The sequence below is a fragment of the Papilio xuthus genome, unplaced genomic scaffold (genome assembly GCF_000836235.2).
Source record: "Papilio xuthus unplaced genomic scaffold, Pxut_1.1 DF827597.1, whole genome shotgun sequence".
In the NCBI taxonomy this organism is placed as follows: Eukaryota; Metazoa; Arthropoda; class Insecta; order Lepidoptera; family Papilionidae; genus Papilio; species Papilio xuthus.
The window spans coordinates 894921-919189 of NW_013531052.1; the positions used below are offsets into that span (position 1 = coordinate 894921).

Sequence of the window (24269 nt, forward strand, 5' to 3'; positions counted from 1 at the left end):
TGAATAAACCAAACATTTAAATATTATTTTTATTTGTTAGTTACTTCAGAAACTTACAGCATATATTTTTCTAGTTATAACTAACTCACATTAGGCTATACTGTGCACTTTTTGACTAACAAAGAAATGTTTTTAGATGGGGCAAAAATGCATGGATCTCAGCGGGTAATTATGTTCTGCCTTCTGACTACAATTCTACCCACAACTTTGATAGTGTCATCACTGTATCTAAGGAATATTAGATATGCTGATGTTATGTACAAAATATCAGATTCAGATGTCATCCAAATCCATAAGGGACAATCATCAATTTTCTGTGAAAAACATTCCTTGAAAATGAACAACACATTCAATGCATTCCAAATGAAAGGCAGACCTGAACTATCTAACAAGACAAGACACATTAAATTAAGAAAATCAATGAAAATGCCAGATGATACTTTAGAATATTGGGGTTTCTTTCTCTTTGCTGGAGCAACTGTTGAACTGAAAGCCTGTTCCAGATATGAAGGTTCAAAAATATTAGTAGTAAAAGGAGACAAAATTCTAAACACTTGTGGAATATTAGATGGTAGTAAATACAGAAAAGATCCATCATTAATTGATAAACAAGGTCAAGTATCTGTAACCTTGGAAAATCTCGGAAAAAAAGGAAATGATGTACCATTGTTAGAGAAGAAACATGAAAATGTGGGGGAACAATCAAATGAACGTGAGGATATTCAAGACAATTTAGATAATAAACATTCCAATAAAAGACAAAAAAGATCAGGAGCAAGTATGCCATTGCACAATCCAAATACTGTATTGGACACAGGAGTTTATCATGGTGGGAATGCAAATAATGCGACAAATATATCAGAAGATGCTTCAGTATCAAGCTTTGAGAACAATTTACACGAATGTTACAATGATAACATACTAATGAACAATTTCTTTCCATATTCTAAGGAATGTAATAGTACCAACTATTTAGAAAATACTACAATATTAAAGGTTGAACATAAAATACAATCTGACGGGTATTATTACTATATATTTTATAGTGACAATGATTTGGTGAATAATGATATTCATGCAATATTTGATATTTATAAACCAACATTCCAATATGCTAACATGTCAGACACCAAGGTCTGTCTCAACAGTACTGAATGTGAGTTTGATATAAGTATTTTTAGTGATGAGTTGGTAATAGTGGAAGTTCCCACGACTGATGGCTTTAAAAATGATAAATCATTTATTTTAACTTCTGTATGTCACCCTCGAACCTCAGTATATATTATTTTCCCAGTGTCAGTTTTGTTGTTGATACTTCTGTTTGCATTTTTATGATATTTCTTGAAAGTTTGGTCATATTCTTTACTGATTCGGGTGAATATTACCAGAAATGTGATATTAATTTATTGACATAGATATTATTGTTAAGTAGATAATTGAATAGAAATGTTGATCTATTTATTATTATTCATTGTTATTCTAAATATATTATTATTCTTGATTGGTCTTTTATTAACCTTTATTGATCAGATCACAGTTTTGTACACTACAGGAAGTGGTATTTTCCTTAGGAAATTAGAAATCTTGTTAGCAACTAATGTAGCAGTTTATTGAATTTCAGATAAATAATGTTAGCACATTTACACCAATAGACTGATTGCTGATAAATGTTTAAACAATACTAGTAGTTTCTGGTACTTAGCTTATATTTAAGGACTATATAGACAGAGCAACATTGTTCTGGAAACAAAGTCGAGATCCATCGCTTCAACTAATATTACGCTTTTCTTACTACAGATCCACTTTGAACGTTATATAATCTGCAAAATTAGGAACCTTAATTACCAACTTCATTATACTTTGAACAAAATTTATTTCAAAAATATAAATAAATCGAAATGAACATAAAACCATGTAGAAAACAATAAAATGCAAAAAGCAGTGGTTGGGGATACAGGATAACAAAAAGGACCTGTGTTATAAAAAAAGTTACTTATTAAGGAAATTTTGATTTATTATTTCCACATAGTTGTGTCCAAAGTGCGTTTCAACAGGCTGAGTGGGGAGGTCTTCTGTAAACAAAATTTGTACAATTGAGTAAAATGCGCCACGAGAATTAAGGTTCCGATCGGGAGTGGAGTGCTATGGCGTATGTCAATAACAATACAGGAATATTATATTTAATTTTATTTATTTACCGTATTACAAAAACAGTTACCATATTATGTACAACTGGAAAAAAGAATTACACAATACATTTCCTTCTGGTACTTTTGTGATTGAAATAGCCTCTCCAGTACCCGATGAGACCTCTCTGCAAATGGCAGAGGGGCCTACGCGGAACGGGGGCCATCCGGCCGAGCCGGTCTTACTCCTACGTATATTTATTAAACTTATAATGATACGTCTATAGTATAATGTATTCATTAATTAAACTAAAACAGATATATCGGTCCAAATTAAATGAGTTCCAATAAAAAAAATCAGCACAGTGGTACTTAGGAGGTCCCTCCTAATACTCACACCGTATAAATATCGCAATAGAATGCAGGACACAAAGTATAAACCGGAATGCGCAGGCACCTCAGATGAGGTTGGCCACATCGTTGGGCATTTCAGTGATAGTTGTATGGTAGAAGTCTTCAATGTCCTTCAGTGCACGTTTGTCAGCTTCAGTTACGAAGTTGATAGCGATACCCTTACGGCCGAAACGACCGCCTCTTCCAATTCTGAAATTAAATATGTATTATATAACAATTGTCCTAAATTAAGTACATACACAAAATTGGCGTATATACCTCTAAATACCTGCTGCTGATTCATTACATGATTTAAAATCTAAGACAGCAACATTAAGCACCTCTCATTCAGCAGTGGATTTTTTGTACAATAATATCAATGAATATCTATACAACAGATCTTTTTTTGCATTAATTTTTACTTACCGATGGATGTAATTCTCGCGGTTAGTAGGCAAGTCATAGTTAATGACACACGACACTTGCTGCACGTCAATACCGCGAGCGAGCAAGTCGGTGGTGATGAGCACACGGGAGGAGCCCGTACGGAACTGTCTCATGATCACCTCACGCTCGCGCTGGTCCATGTCGCCGTGCATGGCGGACACGGTGAAGTCGCGCTGGTGCATCGACTCTGTCAGCCAGTCCACCTGAAATTTGATTTTATTAAAATAAATCAAAATGTCGATCAAATTGAGGGGGAAAATAGGGAGATTGGCTTACCAAATAAGCAGACTAATGAAAGAATCTCCCTAGCTTTATTTGTCTAAAAATATTTTGAATCTTATAATGTGGGAATGTACTCAACTGCGACTAATTTTATATTCAACCATTTTATATGACATCATACATGAAAGTGGTATTGAACAAAGGTGCATCACAAGTTTTATGGCCATTCTACATTTTCCATGAATTCATGAGTTAATGCATTACAATGTATTAAGATAGTAGTAACATTGTATTTAAATTTGGCTTTGATCCAAGTTACTAAGTCTTAAATTTATCGTAAAAAGATAAATTTTGTATAGTTAAAGTAACAAATGTACAATTCTGACAAAAGAAAGAAAAAAAATATCTGGAAATAACATAAGAAAGTTGTTGCTCTTTAATATTTGACAGTGCACTAAGTAAAACAAGCAATTTACTAAAAATATAATTGACATACCCTAAAAACCCAAGTAAAATCAAAAACATTACCTTGCGGCGAGTGTTGCAGAAAATGACAGCCTGAGCAATAGACAGGGTGTCATACAAGTCACACAAAGTCTCCAATTTCCATTCCTCTAACTCGATGGAGATAAAGAACTGCTTAATACCTTCCAAGGTGAGCTATAAAAAGAAAATAAGTAGATTAAATTAAATGTATATGTAATATATTAAGTATCTTTAAAATACATAAGGATTAAATAAAAATATGTCCAAACACAACTTATTCAGAATTAATTAATTCAACAAAACATAGCTAATTATTGCAAAATATGCAAGAAATGGAAGTGCCTTTAATACAATTCAAATAAAATGGTTTTTAAACCTACTCCTACATTAAAAAAAATAACTTATCTTACAAAAATACTAACAATGCTAAAAATAAAAAAATCTAACTTTACGGGTTGAACATAAATCTACATCCAAAATATAATATAAAACATTTAAATAACATATAATATGTCTGTTATCTCAAGTATATTATAGGATTCATCTGAGTCACCATTACATATCTAACAATGGACTATATATTAATATAAAATTTCAATATAATAGAAAGAATGATCTAGAACTATTTATACAACATGCAAGTTGCACAATGGTAATGTTTTCTTATGGAAACCATACTAATTACATCAAGTACTTATAGATTTTTAATTCAATTATCTTTCACATTTAGATGGAATAATTGCAAATTGTTAAAAGAGCATAATCTATATAAAATTAATAAAATTGGAAGTTCTGTATGCATTATCAAAAAACCATAAGATTTGAAACTATTTTTTTTAATACATGGTTTTGTTTGACCATCCTTGCAATTTATATTATATACTACTTTTAAATAGTGTATTAGAACCAGAAATTTCAAAGGAAAATATTTTTTATCAAGCATCAAACACAAATTAAATAGCATTTTGTTCACATCCTTGTGAACAAAAAACATATAAGTACAAAACATAAAATGTTTCTACATTACCTCTTCCTTCTGCACAAGAATGCGAACAGGCTCTCTCATGAAGCATCGGGACACTTCCAATACATCATCAGGCATGGTAGCAGAGAGCAAAATGACCTGAACATCGGCCGACAACATTTTGAATACATCATGGATTTGATCTTTAAACCTGATACAAATAATGCATGTTAAAAAAATACTATATTGCAACCTTACATTAATTATAAAGATACTAATAATAATGACTCACCCTCTAGACAACATCTCATCAGCTTCATCGAGCACAAACAGCTTGATAGTGTTAGCACGTAGTGCCCGACGAGAAATCATATCATATACCCTGCCAGGTGTGCCAACAACAACATGCACTCCACTTTCTAGTTGGCGCATATCCTCACGCACATTGGTGCCACCAATGCAAGCATGGCATTTAGCATTCAAGTGATCACCAAGAGCAATAACCACCTAAAACAGTAACACTTAATTTATTGTCTTTCAAACTACACAAAAACTTCACTTTATATTTCACTTGATTATTCAAATCATACCTTCTGAATCTGTTGAGCCAATTCCCTGGTGGGGGCCAAAATAAGCGCTTGGCACTCACGAATACTAGTATCGATTTGTTGCAAAATAGAAATGGAAAAAGTTGCAGTTTTCCCGGTTCCAGACTGGGCTTGAGCTATGACATCACGCCCTTCGATACATGGCATAATAGCCCGTTGTTGGATGGCAGATGGTTTTTCAAAACCATACGCATAAATCCCTCGAAGCAATTCCTCCTTCAAGTTCATGTCATCAAAGCTTTCCACGACTTGATGCCAGTTTGTATCCAGCGCTTCGTGCTCGGCGCCGGTGGAGCCCTCATAATTATCCTTTGACTGGCCATTTTTCGAATCCTCCGGCCACTCTTCTGATCTGTGAAGAATAGAACAATATTCTACTAAAAATATCTTAACACTAAGATATTACTTTATTATATGGCGCAATAAAATAATGAATGTGCAAAAACCATCAAAATCGCACTACTGTCAAAATGGCATTTCTCTGTTGTTTGGCGTTTTATGCCTAAAAATAAGGAATAAAATTATTTTTACGCCAGTTTTTGAATATATTAGATAGATTAACATTATAAATACATAATTACATCAGTAATACACGTGCATTGAGCCGAATTACTAATATGTTCTACTGCCAGCGCCATGTTGGCAAATCGTCGGCCGTGGAGAATGATTTTATGGGTTATTTACAATGAACATAAGTTATTTTGCAAAAGTTTTGTACAGCTTTATATTTGTCTAACATCTTTTATCATAATCGTATGTAAAAGAGCATTAGTATAATACAAAAACTAGACTTACCTTCTTTCAGGTGAATAAGACATGTTCCAATCGCGGTAGCTGAACGGAAAAGAACTAGCAAGGTCAAGTTAAGTTTAACCAAGGATTTTTATGGCAATATTAATGAACACTAATTTAGCCTTCAATTGTACAAAATTTATTCTTAAATATTTTTAAATTATTTATGAAATACAGTAAATTTTTTAAGGTGCAATATCGTAAGATTGTTAACGAATGGAATTAAATAGGAAATAAAACGACGGAAGTTCGCATTTGTACTTCAAAGCAGAATTGAAAATTAGAAAGAGATAGGTAAAAGGGAAACTATAAGGTGGGAAAAAGACAACCCTAAAATGATACCATATGCAAAGAATTTAGACTTCAGAACCTAGAATAGCAAAAACATAATTTAAAAGAGTAATTGTGTAATATAAGTAAAAATGTTTTATTTAATTTGATTGATAATTGAAAGCTCAAATTTCATAATAGTTAAGATATAATTCTTAAATCCAAACAAAATATAGTAATTGCACCATCAAACATACGACTTATGAAGAAAATATTGAATTTACCTTGAATGAACAGTTGTTACAATTCGCTATATTTTATACTAAAGAATTCAACTTCTATACTACATAATAAAGGAATAAACTCTACCGTGTTTTAAAGTTGTAAGATAAACCTTAACGAAAATAGAAACAAGAAGAAAGTAAGAATTACTGGTTAGAGAGAAGTCGAGATTTCTCTACAAGAAAAAACTAAAGGGTCATTTAATTAAATATTTCGAGTTCGAGTTAGTTGTTTTAGCTTGTTAAATTGTAAAAAGAAGACAAAGGAGTCCCTGCTGTTAGGAACCTTTTAAGCTAATATGTGGCAAAGAAACGAGTTGTAGATATGTATGCATTAGCGATAACGACCCAAAAGAGTAGAGGAAAAAATATATATAATAGGAGAAATCTGTTCCGTGTTCTTTTCATTTTTGGTGGAATATTTATCCACACTATAAAAATGCAGTGAGGGGAAAAGATTCAGTAAAATGTATGAATGGGCCTGTATCAGACTTAACACAGAATACTTCTCCTAAATTGTTTTAATTATCATTATGTATAAATTAAGTTCCAGTCAATTAAGTTAAGTTAATTTTTATTTCCCTTAATCATTTTTTCTATGTGAAAATTTTTAACGATTGTCTATGACTTTAGAGGAGAACGCAACTTAAACATTATTTTAGTTGGTAGCACTTCACTTCCTGTAGTGTCTATGAGTACGCTGCCATTTTGAAACGGCAGTGCTTTTTGTTCGTGTGGAGCGTTTGCTCGTTGCGAAGACTACATCGTGTTTTAGTCAAGTTTAGTTTTATTTCATACGAACTCACTCAAAATGAGCTGGCAAGATTATGTCGATAAACAGTTATTGGCATCCAGATGTGTAACAAAGGCTGCGATTGCCGGTCACGATGGAAATGTCTGGGCCAAGTCGGAAGGCTTCGATGTAAGTTTATGGCTTTGTTACGTTTAAGTGGTCAGTGATTTGTCTTTTTCCATACGTGATAATATGTTTTGAGTGCCTAAATAGTGTTTCCAATTGCTATAGATTTTTTGTAAGGATGGATGACGAATCCGGCAAGTTTGACAAGATGGCGACATGTGGTTATAGTTAATTCAAATAAAACGACGTATTTACGATAGCTTTGTCTACTTCACACTGATTTTCTGTAAGATTAATGAATAAGGTTTGATAAAAAACATTAAAACTTTAAGCACTTTCTATAAGCCATATAAAATCTGTTGTAAAAGCCGGCCGGTCTTGGTTATGGTTACACGTCGCCGCTTATTGTTAGGGCTATCACAAAAAACCAAGAAAATATAAATGTAATTTTTTGGCGTACTTATTGATTTTCTCTACAGTTCATATTGATAAAGATGTATCACGATTTTCATTACAAAGAACTTTACCTTTTGACCAAAAAATACTACGTTGATATTTCTATTTCTGTTATCGTATTTTGTCTTATAAATGAAACAAGTATAAGTATTAAGTATTTCATAAAAATATGGAAAATTATAGCTTGCAGCGGTGTGTTGAGATGTAGCTTATGGAATTAGATGTTTTATGGTGGTTTCTCATATATACATGATTTTTGAATTAAATGAGAGAGATATATATAATGAGAGAGTATAGTTAAAAAGTTAATTTGTACTTTCAAGTATATTGATGATTTTCCACTGGCTATGTACATATGAAACCAAATTGTCATTCTGTTAATTATTTTTAAAGTTATTTTTGTTCAAGTGTTTTGGTTGTGAAAACTCATTGGAATTATGAGTATTGTTATTACAGTCTATTTGAGCTCAATACTGTAATTTTTAATTTATCAAATTGGAGTAATAAAAAAGCGAGGTGTGGTCATAGATCGAGTTCAAGGTTGGGTTTATTGGTGTACATTTGATTATTTCTCAGTCTTGATATATGTTTGAACTGTTGGAATTGGAATGTAATTTTTTTTATGAAATATGTGTTTTTTTTGCAGCATGTAGTCACAGGTTTTATTTGACAAATATATGATGGATCTTGAGTAACATTCAAATCTTTTGTTAAACTTTTAAGCATAATATAACCAGTATTTATTCACTGAAATAATAACAAAATATCTAACCTAACTCATAAGACATCTCATTTTGATATTATATGTTACTCCTGCTGAGGTTTGGGATTGCATAGTATATCTTTTGTGAGAGATGGAATATTTTACCTTCATCTTTCTTCCCCCAAACTTATTCTAAACCACTGTAATAAAGTATTGCTTCAATATTAACCAAAGCTAAATTAAATTGAGTACATTGTAACATTTTATATTTGCTTGCTGAAGTTACAATAAAATATAATTATACCGAACAAAAAACATAGGGCTTGGTTATTCGTAAAATCGGTGGTTGAAATATCATTACATGGTGTTAAACAAAAAATCAGTAGGTTATTTTACTAACAGCTAGTCTTTTAATCTATGGCATGCATTATTCTTATTGGAGTAATTTTTAAGATGTTTTTGGTCCTATGATATTTGATAAGATAAATGAATAATCTTAGTTAATTGTGTCATTTATGCTTTAATGTAATTTTGAGCCTTCAATATTTAAATTTTCCATATCTTACTAATATTATAAACGTGAAAGTTTAGATGAATGTTTGTTATAGCATATCTTCAGAACAGCTAAACGAATCTATGTGATTTGGCATGAATGAGCAAAATAGTCTGAAGGAACCCAGTTTACTTACTTATATAAAACTTACACCCTGCTTCCAATTTCCTCAAATTGAATTATTTTCATACCTTTTACATTTTTCCTGTTGTAATAATTAAATTTGTTTCCATAAATTGTGTATTAATAAATTATTTGGTTGTTAATAGATATCGAAAGATGAAGTGGCGAAGATAGTGGCGGGTTTCGAGAATGAATCACTGCTGACGGGCGGCGGCGTGACGATAGCGGGCACGCGGTACATCTACCTCAGTGGCACAGACCGCATCATACGCGCCAAGCTAGGCAAGGTCGGCGTCCACTGCATGAAGACGCAGCAAGGTGAGCGTGTAATGCCTCCCACCATACCTGACTCTCCCCACCATACCTGACCTTCTGCCCTGATAAGGATGTAAAACCTTTGTTCCCATTTCTCAATTCAAGGTAACCAGGCTAACCTGTGCTAGCTAACTTATACGGTCTTTTAACTGTTATGCTAGTATGCTAGTCCTTCGTGAATAAAGAATAAAAATAATAAAACTAATGCATCATAGGCAGCAGGGTCAGTAGATTTCAGATTAAAGATTTCGATTTGGCCACTTCGGCACACCACCCTCCTTTTAAGGCATAATATCATAATCCTCCTTTCTTTAATATGCTACTAATGCGGTCTATTAATGTATTAAGTTCTGTTTCGTAACTAATAACAATTTGATGAATGATTGTCGTAGTTCAGTTACCAATTGTTATAGCAAGAACAATATGATTATTTTTATTTGTAATAGTTATAATTTGTAATTTAGTGTTTTATTTCTTATTGGATCGTTAAACTAAGGTTATTTGCAGCTAAAGCTTCTTTTAATGGCCAAATTGTTCCAGTACTTACACGGTATAAAAAGAAACTCGAGTAGTACAAATACAATAATTTCTTAAACCAGACAATAGTTGTTTAAAAGCGCGCTACCACTTTCTTATCGAGCACCTGTATAGTAAGTTCGAAGTACCGTTGGCCGAACGGCGCAAACCTGTTCTGTCGAATGGCGAGCGCGGTTTGGCAGAGCTATCGGGATCGATCCGCCGCCTAAAGGACTGGCCAAGTGGAAAGACCTTTGACGAGCTGTTAAAGGTCAAATCGAGTCATGCGAAGAGTTTTCGTAACATCATATTATTTTCGAAAAAGTTTTTTTAAAGGGTCTACGAATATATTTTTTTAAAAAACTTGAAAAGATTTGTCGTGAAACAATACAATCGCAAATAAAATACTATAATAAAACCAGTTATTTCATTTATAGCTTTAGATTACGTTTCCTTAATAATTTTCTAAAAAACATCATTAAATTTTGTCAACTTTATAGATTTTCTTTCACTAACATTTACGAACTTTACATCGGTTTACACTCAAATAAAACGTCAATACTTGAGGTATTTTAAGAATTTGTTTTATAGATAGAGAACCCTCTTTCCTATGGATCAAACGTTGTTACAATTGCCAGCGGGAGTCTGCCATCTGTGCCATAAAGAGTTTTTCCCACGCACTATTACGGCTTCGTCGGTCGTAGATTCATGTAAACACAATCAAAGCGAAGTGACATTCTATTATGTACTACATTGTCCGGAGCGTAATCTCTGCTTACGAGTACTGCATGATGTGTTAGATGATAAGGTATCTATTTTAAGATAGTCTGAACGAACGTTTTTTTTACAGCCGTCGTAATTTCACTGTATGAAGACCCCATCCAACCCCAGCAGGCTGCATCCGTAGTGGAGAAATTAGGAGATTATTTAGTTACCTGTGGTTATTAGAGGTAAATTATTTTGCCATTTAACCCTGATTTACTATTTTATTATGGTTGAAGCGGTGCATTAACAGTGAACCATTTTGTTCGCAGATCGAAGCGCGCCGTGATCTAAGAATACTATAAGATAATATTTTTTCCACAGGGAAATAAGTAACTGCATTTTGTATATTCTATAAAAGTGATAAGGACCGTTCATTTGTTTTGATATTGGTAAATTGAGGCGGCGTCGTGTGCGGCCGATGCGCGCCGAGCGGCCGCGCAGCCGCCCAGCCGCCCAGCCCAAGCCGCTAGCCGCGCAGCCGCGATTACTTTGCGGATTCTGGATACTCTTTTATACGCTCACCGCTTCCTCGGAGTAATTGTTGCTGCGTAGTGCTTTCAATTTGTATTTTGAAATTTTGCTTTTTTTCCGACCGGTACATTGAATTATATTCCGCTACGCAGCGGTCTCAGCCATGGTGTATAGAGATTTTTTTGGATTTCTTTTCAAGCCATCTGATAATAATCGTTGTCATCTCGCGTTAAATGTAATGTAGGTATAATCGTGGAAGTTTGCTCGCAGATCGGATATATTTGCGCGTGCGCGTGCGCGTTTAGACGCTCGATGAAGAAATGAAATAACCACGTAATGAAATTACTGTAACGATAACAACATAATTATAAATGTAATTACAAGTAAGCATTTGTGTAAGGGCTTGTTACAAAATGAAATACACTGTAACCCAAGTAAAATATTACGATTTTAATTGAAAATCTCTAGTCCCACTGGAACCATCGTGTGAGAAATGCAAAGATATTGGATTCGAGAGCGTGGCGCCATCGCCACGCCGCCATTTCGCTATGCTTCCTTTTTTAATTACGCAGCATTTATATTCTCGTGTAGTGAATAATAAACATTTGCATTCTGTTCTATTCTATCTCTTAACAGCAGAAACTAGAAGCGCTCAATTACTCTGTATCCTGAAACAAGGCTTGCAGTAAACGAAGGGTGCATATTGTTTATATTTGATATTACTACTATAGCTTTGTACATTGTTTCTGATAAGCGATGGGAACTGTGTCTATCTTATAATAAAATGATTTGTATTATAATGTCTTGGTTTCCTTTTCACTTACCTTCGACTCGGCTCAGGGAAAATCAATGAAACAATATTTACTGCTAATGAACATAATTTATTTTCCTTGACAAAATCTACAATAATAAGAGTTAAGTACACTCGAATACAAGGATCGGTATAAAATGTTAAGACTCGTAGCTAATGCCTATCAAGTGATTTGGTTCTTCAAGATGTATCATACGGAACACGAGGACCATCTTGCACGATCTAACCCTACAGTACAAAGTAATTAGTATCCAACGATTCATTTAAAAGTTAATCTTATATAAGTTGTGTGTAGATAAAGCGTAGATTCAATAACTCGGCATAAATAGTTTTGCGAATACATAGGGGTCGATTTGCAGTTATAATTACTTATAAATACCAATAAAAAGAAAACGTTGGATGTACATAAGTTACTACATGGTCAGCTATCTACATTTCTACATCTATTTATAAGAAAGAAAAGTTTTAAAATTGCACAAAAATCATGCTTATTATCATCTTACAAATAAATTATGCGTGTTATATAATCTTATGCACGTATCGCTATACAACCGACTCAACAGAGTCATGTAAAGAATACAACAGACAAGACAAATAAAAAGTCACGTGTTGTAATGTGCGTACCGGCTACAGTGCTGGCAGCTTCCATGTCGTATGGCAAACGTTTTATTTCTAACTACAACTTTATCCCTCTTGCATGAAATCATTGAATTAATATTACATTATTTAGATCAAAACAACAGAAATGACTTATTTAACTCGCGGCGTGGTATACATACTTAACGAATAGTTACGTGCCCTCGTCACGTAGTTCCTTCCCCATTCGCAATGGCTACGGAAGAGACTTCATGGTCATACCACAGATCGACTTGTCTCGTCACGGATGCTCCAAGGAATAGTGGCGAGATTTTTTCCAGAAGCTTCTAAAGAATCCTTTGCGTTGTTTCTGTCCTGGATGTTCATCGCCTATTGACAAACAAATATTATATTAGCTTCATTTAACTTAAATATAAATAAATAACAAATGTTAAAGTAAGATAGGGAGTTTCCGCTTAGTTCTAACTAGTATAAACCGAATTATTATTTTCCTGTTTTGGTATATGGTAGATATTTTTATCCTTATTGCATACAGTAAAACAGTCCACGAATAATAATGCTTCAACAGCTACATATCGATTTTTCTAAATAATGGCTGATGAAGCATTTGTATACGTTTGTAGGAGTCGAGAGCGCTTACCCCTAGCTAAGGGGTAGGGAATGGAGCGAGAATGTCAAGTGTACGCGGTACGCCTGTCTGTCGGCCGCGCAGGGTCGATACCAGGGCCGCATCGCAGCCGCAAATGCGCTGTATTTGCTTTACTGCTAAACGTGTTCGATTTTTTTCATTTTGTCTCCTCCAAGATTCTTTATTAATACCATTTCAATTCGATACAAAATAAATATTTAATGGTTGTCGTCAATTCGACAATAAATGTATAATTCTTAATGTATAAAAAATCCAAAATAACATGATTCAAAACTATAGCATGTTTTAAGTCGCAAGTTTAATTAACAATGCGCGAGGACCGTTATGTTGACTCTTCTGTATTAGACGAAAACATTAATTTAGCCGCAACCTCGTTTGCTCGAGTTGCAACTGAAGCGCTACAGCTAAGCCTAATTAGCTGCACGTTTTTATCGCTCTAGAGATACGTGAATTAGTTTTAAAATCATAAGACCGTGAACGTCTGAGATTCAATATACCAGATCGATGTATAGTTTAAATTAATATTGAATATTAGGTTTTGCAAAATAACATTTGTATTGTAATTGAATACGTGGTAATGAAGTGTCGTGTCGTTAGTAGGGCGTCCGAGAATAGTGCAGTATGGATGTTTTCCAGCGAACGTCCCAAATGCCTTGATGCCTAAAATAACCGCCGCGAATCCGCTCTGATATTTGATTCCCGATAAAAAATTCGTTGTTTATGAAAATCCCTAGCGCATAAATTAAAGAAAATATAATTTATTGTAATAAAAATAATAGATAAAATTATAAAATCAATATGGGAGACAGTAAATCACGTACAATGTAGTCTGGTAGCATCTCAACGCTCAATCTACTTATCGCTAGCTGACTATTTATAGCGTGCGCAGTGGAGGCCTGCCATTCAAGTTCATTGGCTAGATTCCCCGCAAAGATTGGATGCGCCATGTGCTCGTATTTCAATATCACATATAGTGATAACGATAGACGAATTAAAGTTAATGAAGTCAAACATCTTTATCTTCGTGAACAAGACTGTCTGATGACTCATGACAAATAAGGTATAATTTTTTGTTTTGTCTTCAATTTTTGTTTAAGATGAATGTTCGTTTATCGTATGATTTTTTTCGATATTTGTCTTGCTTTGTGCCCCAATAAGTTGTAATGAAAATTATTATTTTAACCACTTTTCCCCCATATGTTTTGGGCTTAGAAAAGAAACCCTTTTATGATTTTATTAGACATATTTCTGTTAACAATGACTCATCGTAATTATTCGTCCGGTGAACAACCCAACCGTCTTGGAATATGAATCATTTCGCTGACGACATGGGAGACGAACAAAGGTGACGGTGAAGTTTTAAATATCTAATCGGGTCACGAAGATCATCTTCAGGATGTATGAAGGGCTGCGCCGAGAGGGTAGCGGGGGCGTGGAGGTGAAGTTAGGAGGTGGTTGTGCGGTGCGGGGCGAGGTGAGGGGGATTGTCAGGGGTAGGTACGGGTGGTGGCGGGCAGGGGGGATGGCTGCAGGGTTCGTCGACACTTCGGTGAAGGGCAGCGAGGTCGGAGCGGCGGTGGCGGTGCGTTCGCTTTCGTCGGCGCGCGGCGGCGGCGGCGGCGGGAGTATCGATCGCGCAGCCTCCGTCCTCCGCCGCCGCCTGCGTCCTGCACCCTCCTGCCCGTCTACCCCTCCGCACCGCGGTCTGTCCGACTAACACGACAGACCTACACGATAACTGCTTATTGTACCAGATCCACCATTGCGGCATTTTTATTTTACGACTGGGATAATCTTAGACAAATTTTACTTTTTACTCAGAAAACATAGTGTAAAAGAACGAATTCGAAATAACACGAGTGCAACAGTATTCTCTTATGCTCACACTTTTAGTACTTATTACAAGGAAATTAAATTACAATGTCCTCTATACCTTTTAACCTAACTAAGTAGTACATTTAAAAATTGTTATATTAAAGTTTGATTGATTACTGCAACAATATCGCTTCGAAAACCACAATCTATTGCAACAAGCCTTTCATTATCTTATCGCTGCCTGAATGTTGGTTAAAAGGAAAGTTACTTTATCTGTCCAATGGCAATAGTCACATAAGCCCAATGTGATAATACGACATGGACATTCTAGCGATAAGTTTAGTGTACGCCAGCGTAGTCATTTGTTTAACAAAATCGACATTACCAAAGTACACATGTGTATTACCTTTCACATAACAAAACCTAACGTTTTTTTACTACTACGTTTACTAACTAAAAATCAACTTAAAAGGTGTAGTCAGTATCATAAGTATTAAATCGAATTATATGTAGTCATAAAAATATTTGTGTTAATGATGTAGAAAATCCACAACAGAGACTATAAAAATGTCGTAGTAAATTTTAAATTGTTTATGGAATCATTCGCGCGTGATATTAATGCGACAAGACTGGTTACATGCCACCTAGTAGCGCATGTGTATAATGCAAAGGCAGCCGTGGCTTAGGTCCATACCATGGAGATCGCTTCGCTGCCTGTGTACGATGCGATACGATACTCCATACTTCAATGGCTACTCGGAAATCCAGAAATAAAAAGAGAACCATTTGAATAGTAAAAGGTATTTTAGCGAATTTTATAATTTTAGGGTAAATATAGAAACAGCTTCCGTTTTAAAGGGAATAGATATAAGGTGGATGAAATCAATATTGCGATATTATGATAAATATTTATGCCCCGTATCCCATACATACCAAGAGTGAGAAACGTTGGGAATTATATTTATCAGTCACTGGTTCCGACTTTTGTGTGTTCCCACTTTAAAAATAAATTATATTATATTAATTTGGAGATTTCAAATCAAAGAATTATTCAAATTGATTCGGTATTTTCCAAATAGCACTGGATTAATTTGGCACTGGCCTCTATTGTATCAGGCAATGCCATTTGGGATTATAGTAACAATTATCTTGGAAAAGAACACAAATTTATTATCTGTACAGAATAGATTCTCTTCACCAAGAAGATTTTGATCTTTAGTTTATAGTGTCGATATTCAGAGATGTGGGAAAGAGAAATTATTTGCTATCTCTTTCTGATTAAGATAAACGATGTGAGCAGTTATTTATCGATAGTTACTAACACGATTACGATTAACGGTAACCAAGAGAAATAAAAAAGATTAAGTTCAAGGTGTTCTCTTGGAAACGATTCATGATGCTTAAGAATAAAGTAGCTAATCATACAACTGTGAACTATTATTAAAAAGGGTGGGGCCCAAAAGTTTTACTCATCACAATGTGTTTTTCAACCATATTTACGCGATACTTAAACTATATTATAATACTACTTGCTGTCGCCTGCGAATCCGCCCGCGGGGAATTAAAAAAAATGTCCTATGTGTTCTCCCAATACATGTTCTACATCTATGCCAAATTTCAGCTAGATCTGTTCAGCCGTTCGGACGACACCTTCAAACAAACATCCATAAATCTAAACGTTTCCATTGATAATATTAGTAAGAAGTAAGGTAAAATTAAAAGTACACGTAGTTTAATTGTAATTAATTAAAAAAAAAATAGCAAAGCCAAAGAAAGTCCGTGTTTTATAACATCAAATAACACCGCAATATGATCGAGGCACGCTTTGCGTGTAATTATGGCGTTGCTCATAAGCATACTGGTATTTGGGACGGGCCAATTTCAGGCAAGTCACTGTCACTACAGGTCAATCCTTACCAGAATCACCACAGCGTTCTTACATAGCTTTAACAAACGGGTCTGATGAACTGAGTCTTTTACCTGGCACAGACGTGTAGTTTGGTAACCGAATTGTACGTGCGAATATTACAAAATTTTCAAGAAGATATTTGCTCAAGTTTAGTCAATAGCGCCCTCGGTCTTTATATCGATTAAGACAGTGAAGCAGTTAGGTGAACCCTTCATAGAGACGTGGTATAGCTATTTTGGATAGAATTGCCGCAATTTTTTGCTTAAAACTGTGGATTTTTTTTTATAATAGTAATTTTTTTATGACAAACAATAATTGAGTATATAATGTTTAATGTCATGTTATTTAGACTATTAATTAGTAATTTATTTAGACAACATTTTAATTATTTATTTCCAAGTATAAAAGGAAAAACATAACATTTGTAACATCGCCGGTGTCCCGGGGGCGCTCGCGTCGCGTCGTTGACGGCTGATCGTCGCGTGACCTCTTATCATTTGTACGATGTTCATTATGTATTTGCTTTGGTAGCTTACTTTAATTAATTTAATGATTCAGCTATACGCGAAGTAATGAATAGCTTACAAAGAACTGTAAGCACTCGTCTGTATTTTTTTAATTAACGGCTAGGAATTAGTATTCGGTATGTCAATCTGTAATTTTCTGTATATGCTTGAGACATATAACAATAAGTTTTCATTGTCGGAAACATATTAACTTTGAAAAGAAAAAATTTTGATAGTCAAGGAATTAAAATGGTAAAGGAAATTGTCTTTCAACACGTTTCCAATAAAGAGATATAAATGCATATAAAACAAATTACAAAACTGCTTTTGCTTCTAATTTAGGTCTTACTCATTAATATGCAATTCTATAACCTTAATTACCCTTTAACGTGAGTTCGAGGAAGCGCGGATGTGCGAAGACCCGCAAGATATGCATTGGACTGACTCACTTCAAGTTACAAAGGTAGCAAGACAGCGGAGCGAGGCGGAACCGACCTTCTCCTACATAACTATGTAAGGCCTCCTTGAGATGGCATTGCGGGTACCGTTGCGCGCTCTCGTGCCCACGACCCTAATGATAGGTTTGATAAAAAAGTATCGATACCTAAAAAAATATGCACTTACAACTCTAACTATCGAAGATGTTACATTTTCTTAATTAAACTACTAATTAAAGATTTTTTATAGATTAGACTAGTTGTTGCTCACGAATTTATCCGCGTCAAATGAAAAAGAAACACAATATTTTCTATTCGCCGCTATTCCTGGCTGAAATCTAACTCCTTCACGAATTTAATTTAGATCAGCGGGTCTCTAGTTATGCATTCGAAATTGCATAGATAAAGCTGTCAATATTTATAGTTAAGAGTTTATCGATACCTTTTGGCACTATTTACATCACTAGCTAATGGTTTCGTTTAAGGTGTCAGTATGTTACAGGACAGACAGCCTACGTTGCTGGTTAGCAAGAAGTCATAAATTTTTTCATCCGTGGTTCGCTAGAAGAACTCAATATTTTGTATGTGCTTTTGCATTGCAAGCATTTCATTGCGACAATTTTGCCCAATTGTTCTGTTCCACGCTGCTTTTTAATATGTTTATATACAAAGGAAAATGTACATATAGCCAAATGATTTTATGTAATGTAAAAAATCTACGTTTTTATTTAAATAGTTAAAGGATACATACGTGTTCCAACGCTTTGTTTTAGGTTTTATGTACATACAAATTTTAAAGAAAAGTCTGTCTCTATAAAAGTCGCTATCTTAAGATGTAAATATAAAATTAATGCCGGACAGGAGTTTTTCTTTTGAAATGTTGATTGCAATCCTGATCTGTGTAGAGGTTTCAGATAAGGTGAATGTCCTGCTAACCTCGGCACTTTGTGATAAAAAAAACATAAATCATTTATTCCAATTAAAGTGTTAATCATGGAGATATGAGAGCGTTTCACCGCATTAATAAATAAGTGTTTAATTAAATTAATTACATCGTCATGGTTACATCGCGTCGTGTGCTGAAAAATCCACTGCAATATGAATTATTAATACTAGACAAATGTGGGTAGTTCATTGACCTCGTTTGTCAGTATGTAGGCATGAGCATGGTCATCGCCGCTAACGGTTGCTGCTTATCCTTTCAATACGCGAATACAATGTCTGACACTCATTGAAATTATTTGGATTATTGCGATGTAATTTAACATTTGAAAGCTCTCGCACATCTTACTATTTCACTAATATTATAAATGCGATTGATTGGATGGATGGATATATGGATGTTTGTTTGAAGGTATCTCCGGAACGGCTGAATGGATCTCGATGAAATTTGGCATACGCGGATGGAGTCGCGGGCGACAGCTAGTTAAATGTATAAAATAAAGTTTTGAAATTGTAGATGCGTTGGTTATTCGATAAAAATAACGTTTAACTCAGGAATAGGTCGTATTTAAGCCACGTAATCAGAACACAAAAGTAGATCATATCTTATACAAAACAAAATTTAACGTAAAAAGGCTACAGTATTTTTACATCGAATTATGTAATTTGATTACGCAATAATGAATGAAACATTTGAGGTTAGGAGTGTAACTATGCTTACACGTTTACTATGTTTAAATATGTTGTGAGGTATTCACTGGAACAGATCCAAATGGTGCAAATGTTTACCACCAGCTGTACACCAGAAATAACTATAAATATTAGTAGGCGGTGTAAAGTACGCCAAAAAAACCTATATGAAAAAGTGTGACTTATGTCTATATTTTAAACGTGACAGGAAATATTAAATTACAATTCATTGCAAATTTGTTTCGGAAAAATATGGAATCTGAAACTAACAACAGCCTTCCAAAAATGTTACTTTGAGTTGCGATGTAAGTAATCTCTACACTTCTCTGAACGTGGTTTAATAATAAAAATTTTAAGGAGTACAAAGAGTAGTATTGTAACTTACGAGTGTATATTGCATGTATACACTATTGCAAGAAGGTTTATTTGATTTGATAACTGTTTTCAAGGTAAGCAAGGTGGACGACCTCATAAATACAAAATAATAAAATAAATTATTTAAATAAACGTAGTTTCGTGCTGCAGTCTTTTTAACTAATACTCTAACTGCCATGTTTTCTGTTTTGTCTAATTTTTATCTTTAAATAATTAGCTGCGTCAAATAATTAACGTAGTTAAAAGATTATGTATTCTATAATATATAACCATCGAATGTTCTCAATTTGGAAAGCGTGGAATGTTGTCTTTAATACCGAATTTTCGAGTCGCTTTCCCTCTTAAATAGATAAGAGTTTATTTATGCTAACAGGCGACTTGAAATACTTGTTCGATGTAAAACGCTGACACTGGTATAATTTTACGGACGCAGTTTCAATAACATTTAAGTACAAATACGATAAAAACAAACGACACACTTTATGCTGTAACTATTTATGCTTTCGATTTTAATTTGACGAGAGAAACGGATGCAGCCGCGATACCAAACTAAACAGCACTTCCTTACTGACGAGATACCACTGCCAGCATCAGTAACTAAACAATAAAAAAAACAAAGTATTCGCGTTTATAAATCAAACTTATAGGAATATATGCATTCGTTACATTTGGTACACTTCTCTTCTCTTCCATATAAATGCGTGACCTATGATACGATTTCAAACCTCTCTTATAGCAACAGAAAATTCTATTAACAATGCCCTGTCTTAAGCACTTAGTGCTCTAATTTTTGATCCATTGAAGTTATTAAATTAACCTTTGTCTGTTCTATGGACACTTAAAAGGGTTAAAGGAAAACGAGCGTTGAACCATGATAAGTTACATATAGCGCAGCGAGAACGAGTCGTCGTCAAAATGTTAACTCCAGTAGATAATGGAGTCGAGACAGAACACCAATTAACGAATACCACGACACTTGGCTCACCAGATACCAGTAATGGATGTTACACTCTAACCAATTAAGCATGTTATTTTGAGCCAGTGAAGGTATGACGTCATTTTAACATCTTTCATCATTTAACTTCATAGAAATTGATTCATTTGTAATGAGTAAATGTAGATTACCTACTGCCAAATATAATGCTTTAGATAGAAAATTGTTTTTTAGTCTTTGAATATGGAACGTTTGTTTTTTGTAGTTTGTCCGAGTTGCACAGATAAGATTAATATTCCATGACGTAATCCTTATGAAGAAATTCGCCTTTATTTTTATTCAACTAAATATTACAATACTTTAAGGCTTATTTGAAGTTTGATTTTCAGGGTAAAAACAATTCCTTTTATATTCGTATATAAAACAAAATTAAAAAAAAAATCAAATAAATTACATTTAACATGTATAATGACATCATTCAAAAACATTTCGGTGGAAAGGATATCATTATCTTTTTGTGGACAACAATTAATCATCATTAGCATAGAGATCGCTTGTATTGTTCCGTTCCAAACATGTCTACCCACAGGCCACAGGGCGCGTCGTTGCCGCTGCCTAGTTGCCGAGGCGGATGTCGTACTATCTGTGTTCGTCCGTTGATAGGCCACGTCTGACAACTTGACATTATGTATAAATGTTTATCGGAACAGCTGAGCATCGGTTACGTGTCTATTTCGGACCTATTGTCTCCCGTTTTTAATTTAAACACGTAGATAAGTATAACCTTGTTAGTCATGTATCGTACTTTTGTAATTAGTTTGTTCTACTTCCATCTAATTAATTGTTCAATATCATCCTAAGTTCTGAGTCATTTTGTATGATATTTCTATCATCTTTTTATATAGCGACTGAACAAAGCGCTTGATATGTTTAACTTTAAAGACTGCTTTCTCTATTTGATTTGAAATTAATACCGATATTCAAATCAAATGTAGTTCAAATCAAATTCAAATCGTTAAAAACATTTGATTTCTGCTTTTAAAATTTAAACAAGTAGTGTGACCGGGTGCAGTGATACGCATTGTCATTGTATATTAGACGGCACTTCGTTACCGATCGGAAGGCCAAGTTGAAGCGTCGAGCATCGGCTATGTTTATATTCGGGCAGTGCTAGTGTCCTCGCCGCTCCGGCTCGTTGTTTTGCCTCTCGTCCTGTGCGACGCGATAATTATTATTATCGCCATGATTGATGGCGGCTCGTCGTAACTAAACGGCGTCAATAATATAAATAGATCGTCGGTTAATGCCGTCGCGACAACGTTCGCTTTATTACTAACATTTAATGCCGTAAACGAGACCCGACGAATATGTTTTCCAGTTATATAGGGTGAATTCTAATTTCCGCAAAAATGCCGGCTGTCTTGCCGGGTCGTTTTCGCCCCTGCAGAGCGGGGTGTGCGCGGGGTGGGGAAGAGCGGCTTACGCGAGGGTGGCAACTGCGACTGCGCGCTGGGCGCCGGGGCGACGCAACCCCCGGGGACTCTTACCCCTCTCGCCCTCGCTCCCGACACCTCGCACCCTACGCGCCCCCTTCGATCGTACCCGGCTCGATTATTAAAGCACTCATTCAAGCTCTAACTCCCTGTTATTGCTATAGCAACGCGGTATAGCGATCGGCATTACTTACCCTGTTTTTGGAGGTTCGAAATGGTTATAATAAGCAAATAATATTGAGTACTGACCGTTAGCAGAGCGCGCCGCCGGCGACGTTGCCTCCTTGCTGCGAGCATTCTCCTTCTCCTTACCATTATTACCTGATAAAAGGAAATTATTATTATTAACTAGTATTAGATATATAAGTACAATTTATAACAATGTAAGGATTCAAGTTGTAGATATAAAGGTACCGACAAAGTAGATAATGAAAATTGAGTCTTGTAAGGGTTGAGACTAGTCATATTATACAAAGTCTAGTGAACTGACGTGTACTGGATCCGTCCAAGTTCAAAGTAAGAACTTTAGTAATTAAAAACAACTTAAGATATCAATGTTCATAATCTGTCTATTACATAACTTCGACTAAAACAACTAAAAGAAAATATGCATCAATATAAAATTACTTTCTTTATTCCATTTTGTTGGAACATTGTGTTGTAAGAGTAATTTCGTCTCAATTCTATCAACATATCTTAATAACTTTTTAATATATTTTTTAATTCTATAATAATTGTCGTACGTCAAAAGGTATGTAACGTTGCCGTATAAAATCTCGCCAACGCAACCGATAAAGTGGCGATAAAACTTTTGATACCAATGCTCGTTGGAAAGACGCCATGACTGTAAAAAATGTATAATAACAACTGTAAATACATATAAGAAATTAAATAGTAAGCATTAATAGGTAAATCTACAGCCGATTTTATTTCTATTAGGTAAATTTATTTAAAAAAAAAACATAAGTCTGATTTGTAATAAGAAACTGTATGCACGGTACGATCTTTTCATGAAAAAAGTTAATATTTTAACATTACTGTTTCTAGAGAGGTGGCTGTATAATATACTGAGATAAAAGGACTTTAAGAAATATAAGTTGATTTGTGTTACTTCATTAAATATGTATATTTGTCTTTATTATAAATAATAAATGTCTAAAGTAGTAAATTAAAGGAAAGAAACAGTTTTTTATAATTTTTTAAGTTTCAAAAGTACTTAATATTGTTAAAATATAAGTAGGTATTGCACAGGATTTATCCCGTCTAGATGCAAAAACCGGTTAGATTTGGATCGAAGCCGGAAATACGTGGAGATAGGAGGCGCGGGGTGGTTGCGGAGCGGGTGTCGCACCGCGCATTCCCTCGTTTAGAGATGGCTTGTCTACGATTATATTGTCAACGAAAGGTAACGTTATTTTGCTTTCCACTCGTTCATCAAATTGTTGATTTTGTTAACTAGTTGGTAAGTTATCACAACCTCCAATAATGGCAATAATGGCAATAATGGTTGACTCGTATTAATTCGACGAAAATAAGTCCAGTGTGTCCTGCGAATAGTTGATACAAAAAATAAATTAATATTAACTAGTTAAATAAAAACGGTTATGTCAACGGTTTCAACTAGTTCTTTGCTTTAACGGCCATCTCTACCTATAGTCGGACCCTCTGCCTCGCGCCGCCGCGCCGACCGACCGGTCTCCGTCCCCCGAGCGTTCAACCCGCCGACAATCGCGAATTTACAATCAACTTTCCCTTATAACG

At 34.6% G+C, this 24269-nt stretch overlaps 4 protein-coding genes across 14 annotated transcripts in view; 2 read left to right on the forward strand and 2 right to left on the reverse strand.

The window, feature by feature from the left end:
- The window catches only part of LOC106118213 (uncharacterized), a 37423-nt gene extending 34988 nt beyond the window's left edge, over nt 1–2435 (forward strand). For all 8 annotated transcript variants that reach the window (XM_013312791.1, XM_013312792.1, XM_013312786.1 and 5 more), the window contains one exon: nt 137–2435. In XM_013312791.1, the coding sequence (XP_013168245.1) occupies nt 148–1335 (1188 nt within the window). In that variant the 5' untranslated portion in view covers nt 137–147 and the 3' untranslated portion in view covers nt 1336–2435. The remainder of the gene's footprint in view (nt 1–136) is intronic.
- Nucleotides 1588–6187, reverse strand: eIF4A (eukaryotic translation initiation factor 4A). 3 transcript variants are annotated; one of them, XM_013312796.1, is made up of 8 exons: nt 6042–6187; nt 5229–5598; nt 4931–5145; nt 4702–4849; nt 3717–3848; nt 2946–3169; nt 2584–2729; nt 1959–2072 (listed from the first exon to the last, which is right to left on the reverse strand). In XM_013312796.1, the coding sequence occupies exons 1-7, from the start codon at nt 6062–6064 to the stop codon at nt 2585–2587; spliced, it is 1257 nt and encodes a 418-aa protein (XP_013168250.1). In that variant the 5' UTR covers nt 6065–6187; the 3' UTR covers nt 1959–2072; nt 2584. The 3 variants fall into 3 exon arrangements, 2 of the variants coding, with proteins under 2 accessions (NP_001298988.1, XP_013168250.1); XR_001227912.1 differs by having other exon boundaries at nt 1994–2072; nt 2524–2729; nt 6042–6186; NM_001312059.1 differs by having other exon boundaries at nt 1588–2729; nt 6042–6093.
- Nucleotides 6188–7277: 1090 nt separating this feature from the next.
- Nucleotides 7278–12150, forward strand: chic (profilin chickadee). Its single transcript, XM_013312804.1, has 4 exons — nt 7278–7511; nt 9430–9601; nt 10965–11064; nt 11149–12150. Exons 1-3 carry the CDS (start codon nt 7401–7403, stop codon nt 11060–11062), a joined length of 381 nt encoding a protein of 126 aa, XP_013168258.1. The 5' UTR covers nt 7278–7400; the 3' UTR covers nt 11063–11064; nt 11149–12150.
- A 43-nt stretch (nt 12151–12193) lies between these two features.
- The window catches only part of LOC106118217 (uncharacterized), a 127165-nt gene continuing 115089 nt past the window's right edge, over nt 12194–24269 (reverse strand). For both annotated transcript variants that reach the window (XM_013312800.1, XM_013312799.1), the window contains 2 exons: nt 22758–22829; nt 12194–13127 (listed from right to left, as the gene is read on the reverse strand). In XM_013312800.1, the coding sequence (XP_013168254.1) occupies nt 13039–13127; nt 22758–22829 (161 nt within the window). In that variant the 3' untranslated portion in view covers nt 12194–13038. The remainder of the gene's footprint in view (nt 13128–22757; nt 22830–24269) is intronic.

Excerpts from the sequence above, each read along its gene's own strand:
- eIF4A (NM_001312059.1), bottom strand. The coding sequence starts at position 6,064 with ATGTCTTATTCACCTGAAAGAAG. Across the intron at positions 4,850-4,930 it reads GATGAGATGTTGTCTAGAGG|GTTTAAAGATCAAATCCATG; the intron begins GTGAGTCATTAT and ends TATTTGTATCAG. Across the intron at positions 3,849-4,701 it reads TTCTTGTGCAGAAGGAAGAG|CTCACCTTGGAAGGTATTAA; the intron begins GTAATGTAGAAA and ends TTCTTTTTATAG.
- chic (XM_013312804.1), top strand. The coding sequence starts at position 7,401 with ATGAGCTGGCAAGATTATGTCGATAAACAGTTATTGGCATCCAGATGT. Across the intron at positions 7,512-9,429 it reads CCAAGTCGGAAGGCTTCGAT|ATATCGAAAGATGAAGTGGC; the intron begins GTAAGTTTATGG and ends GGTTGTTAATAG. Across the intron at positions 9,602-10,964 it reads CTGCATGAAGACGCAGCAAG|CCGTCGTAATTTCACTGTAT; the intron begins GTGAGCGTGTAA and ends TTTTTTTTACAG.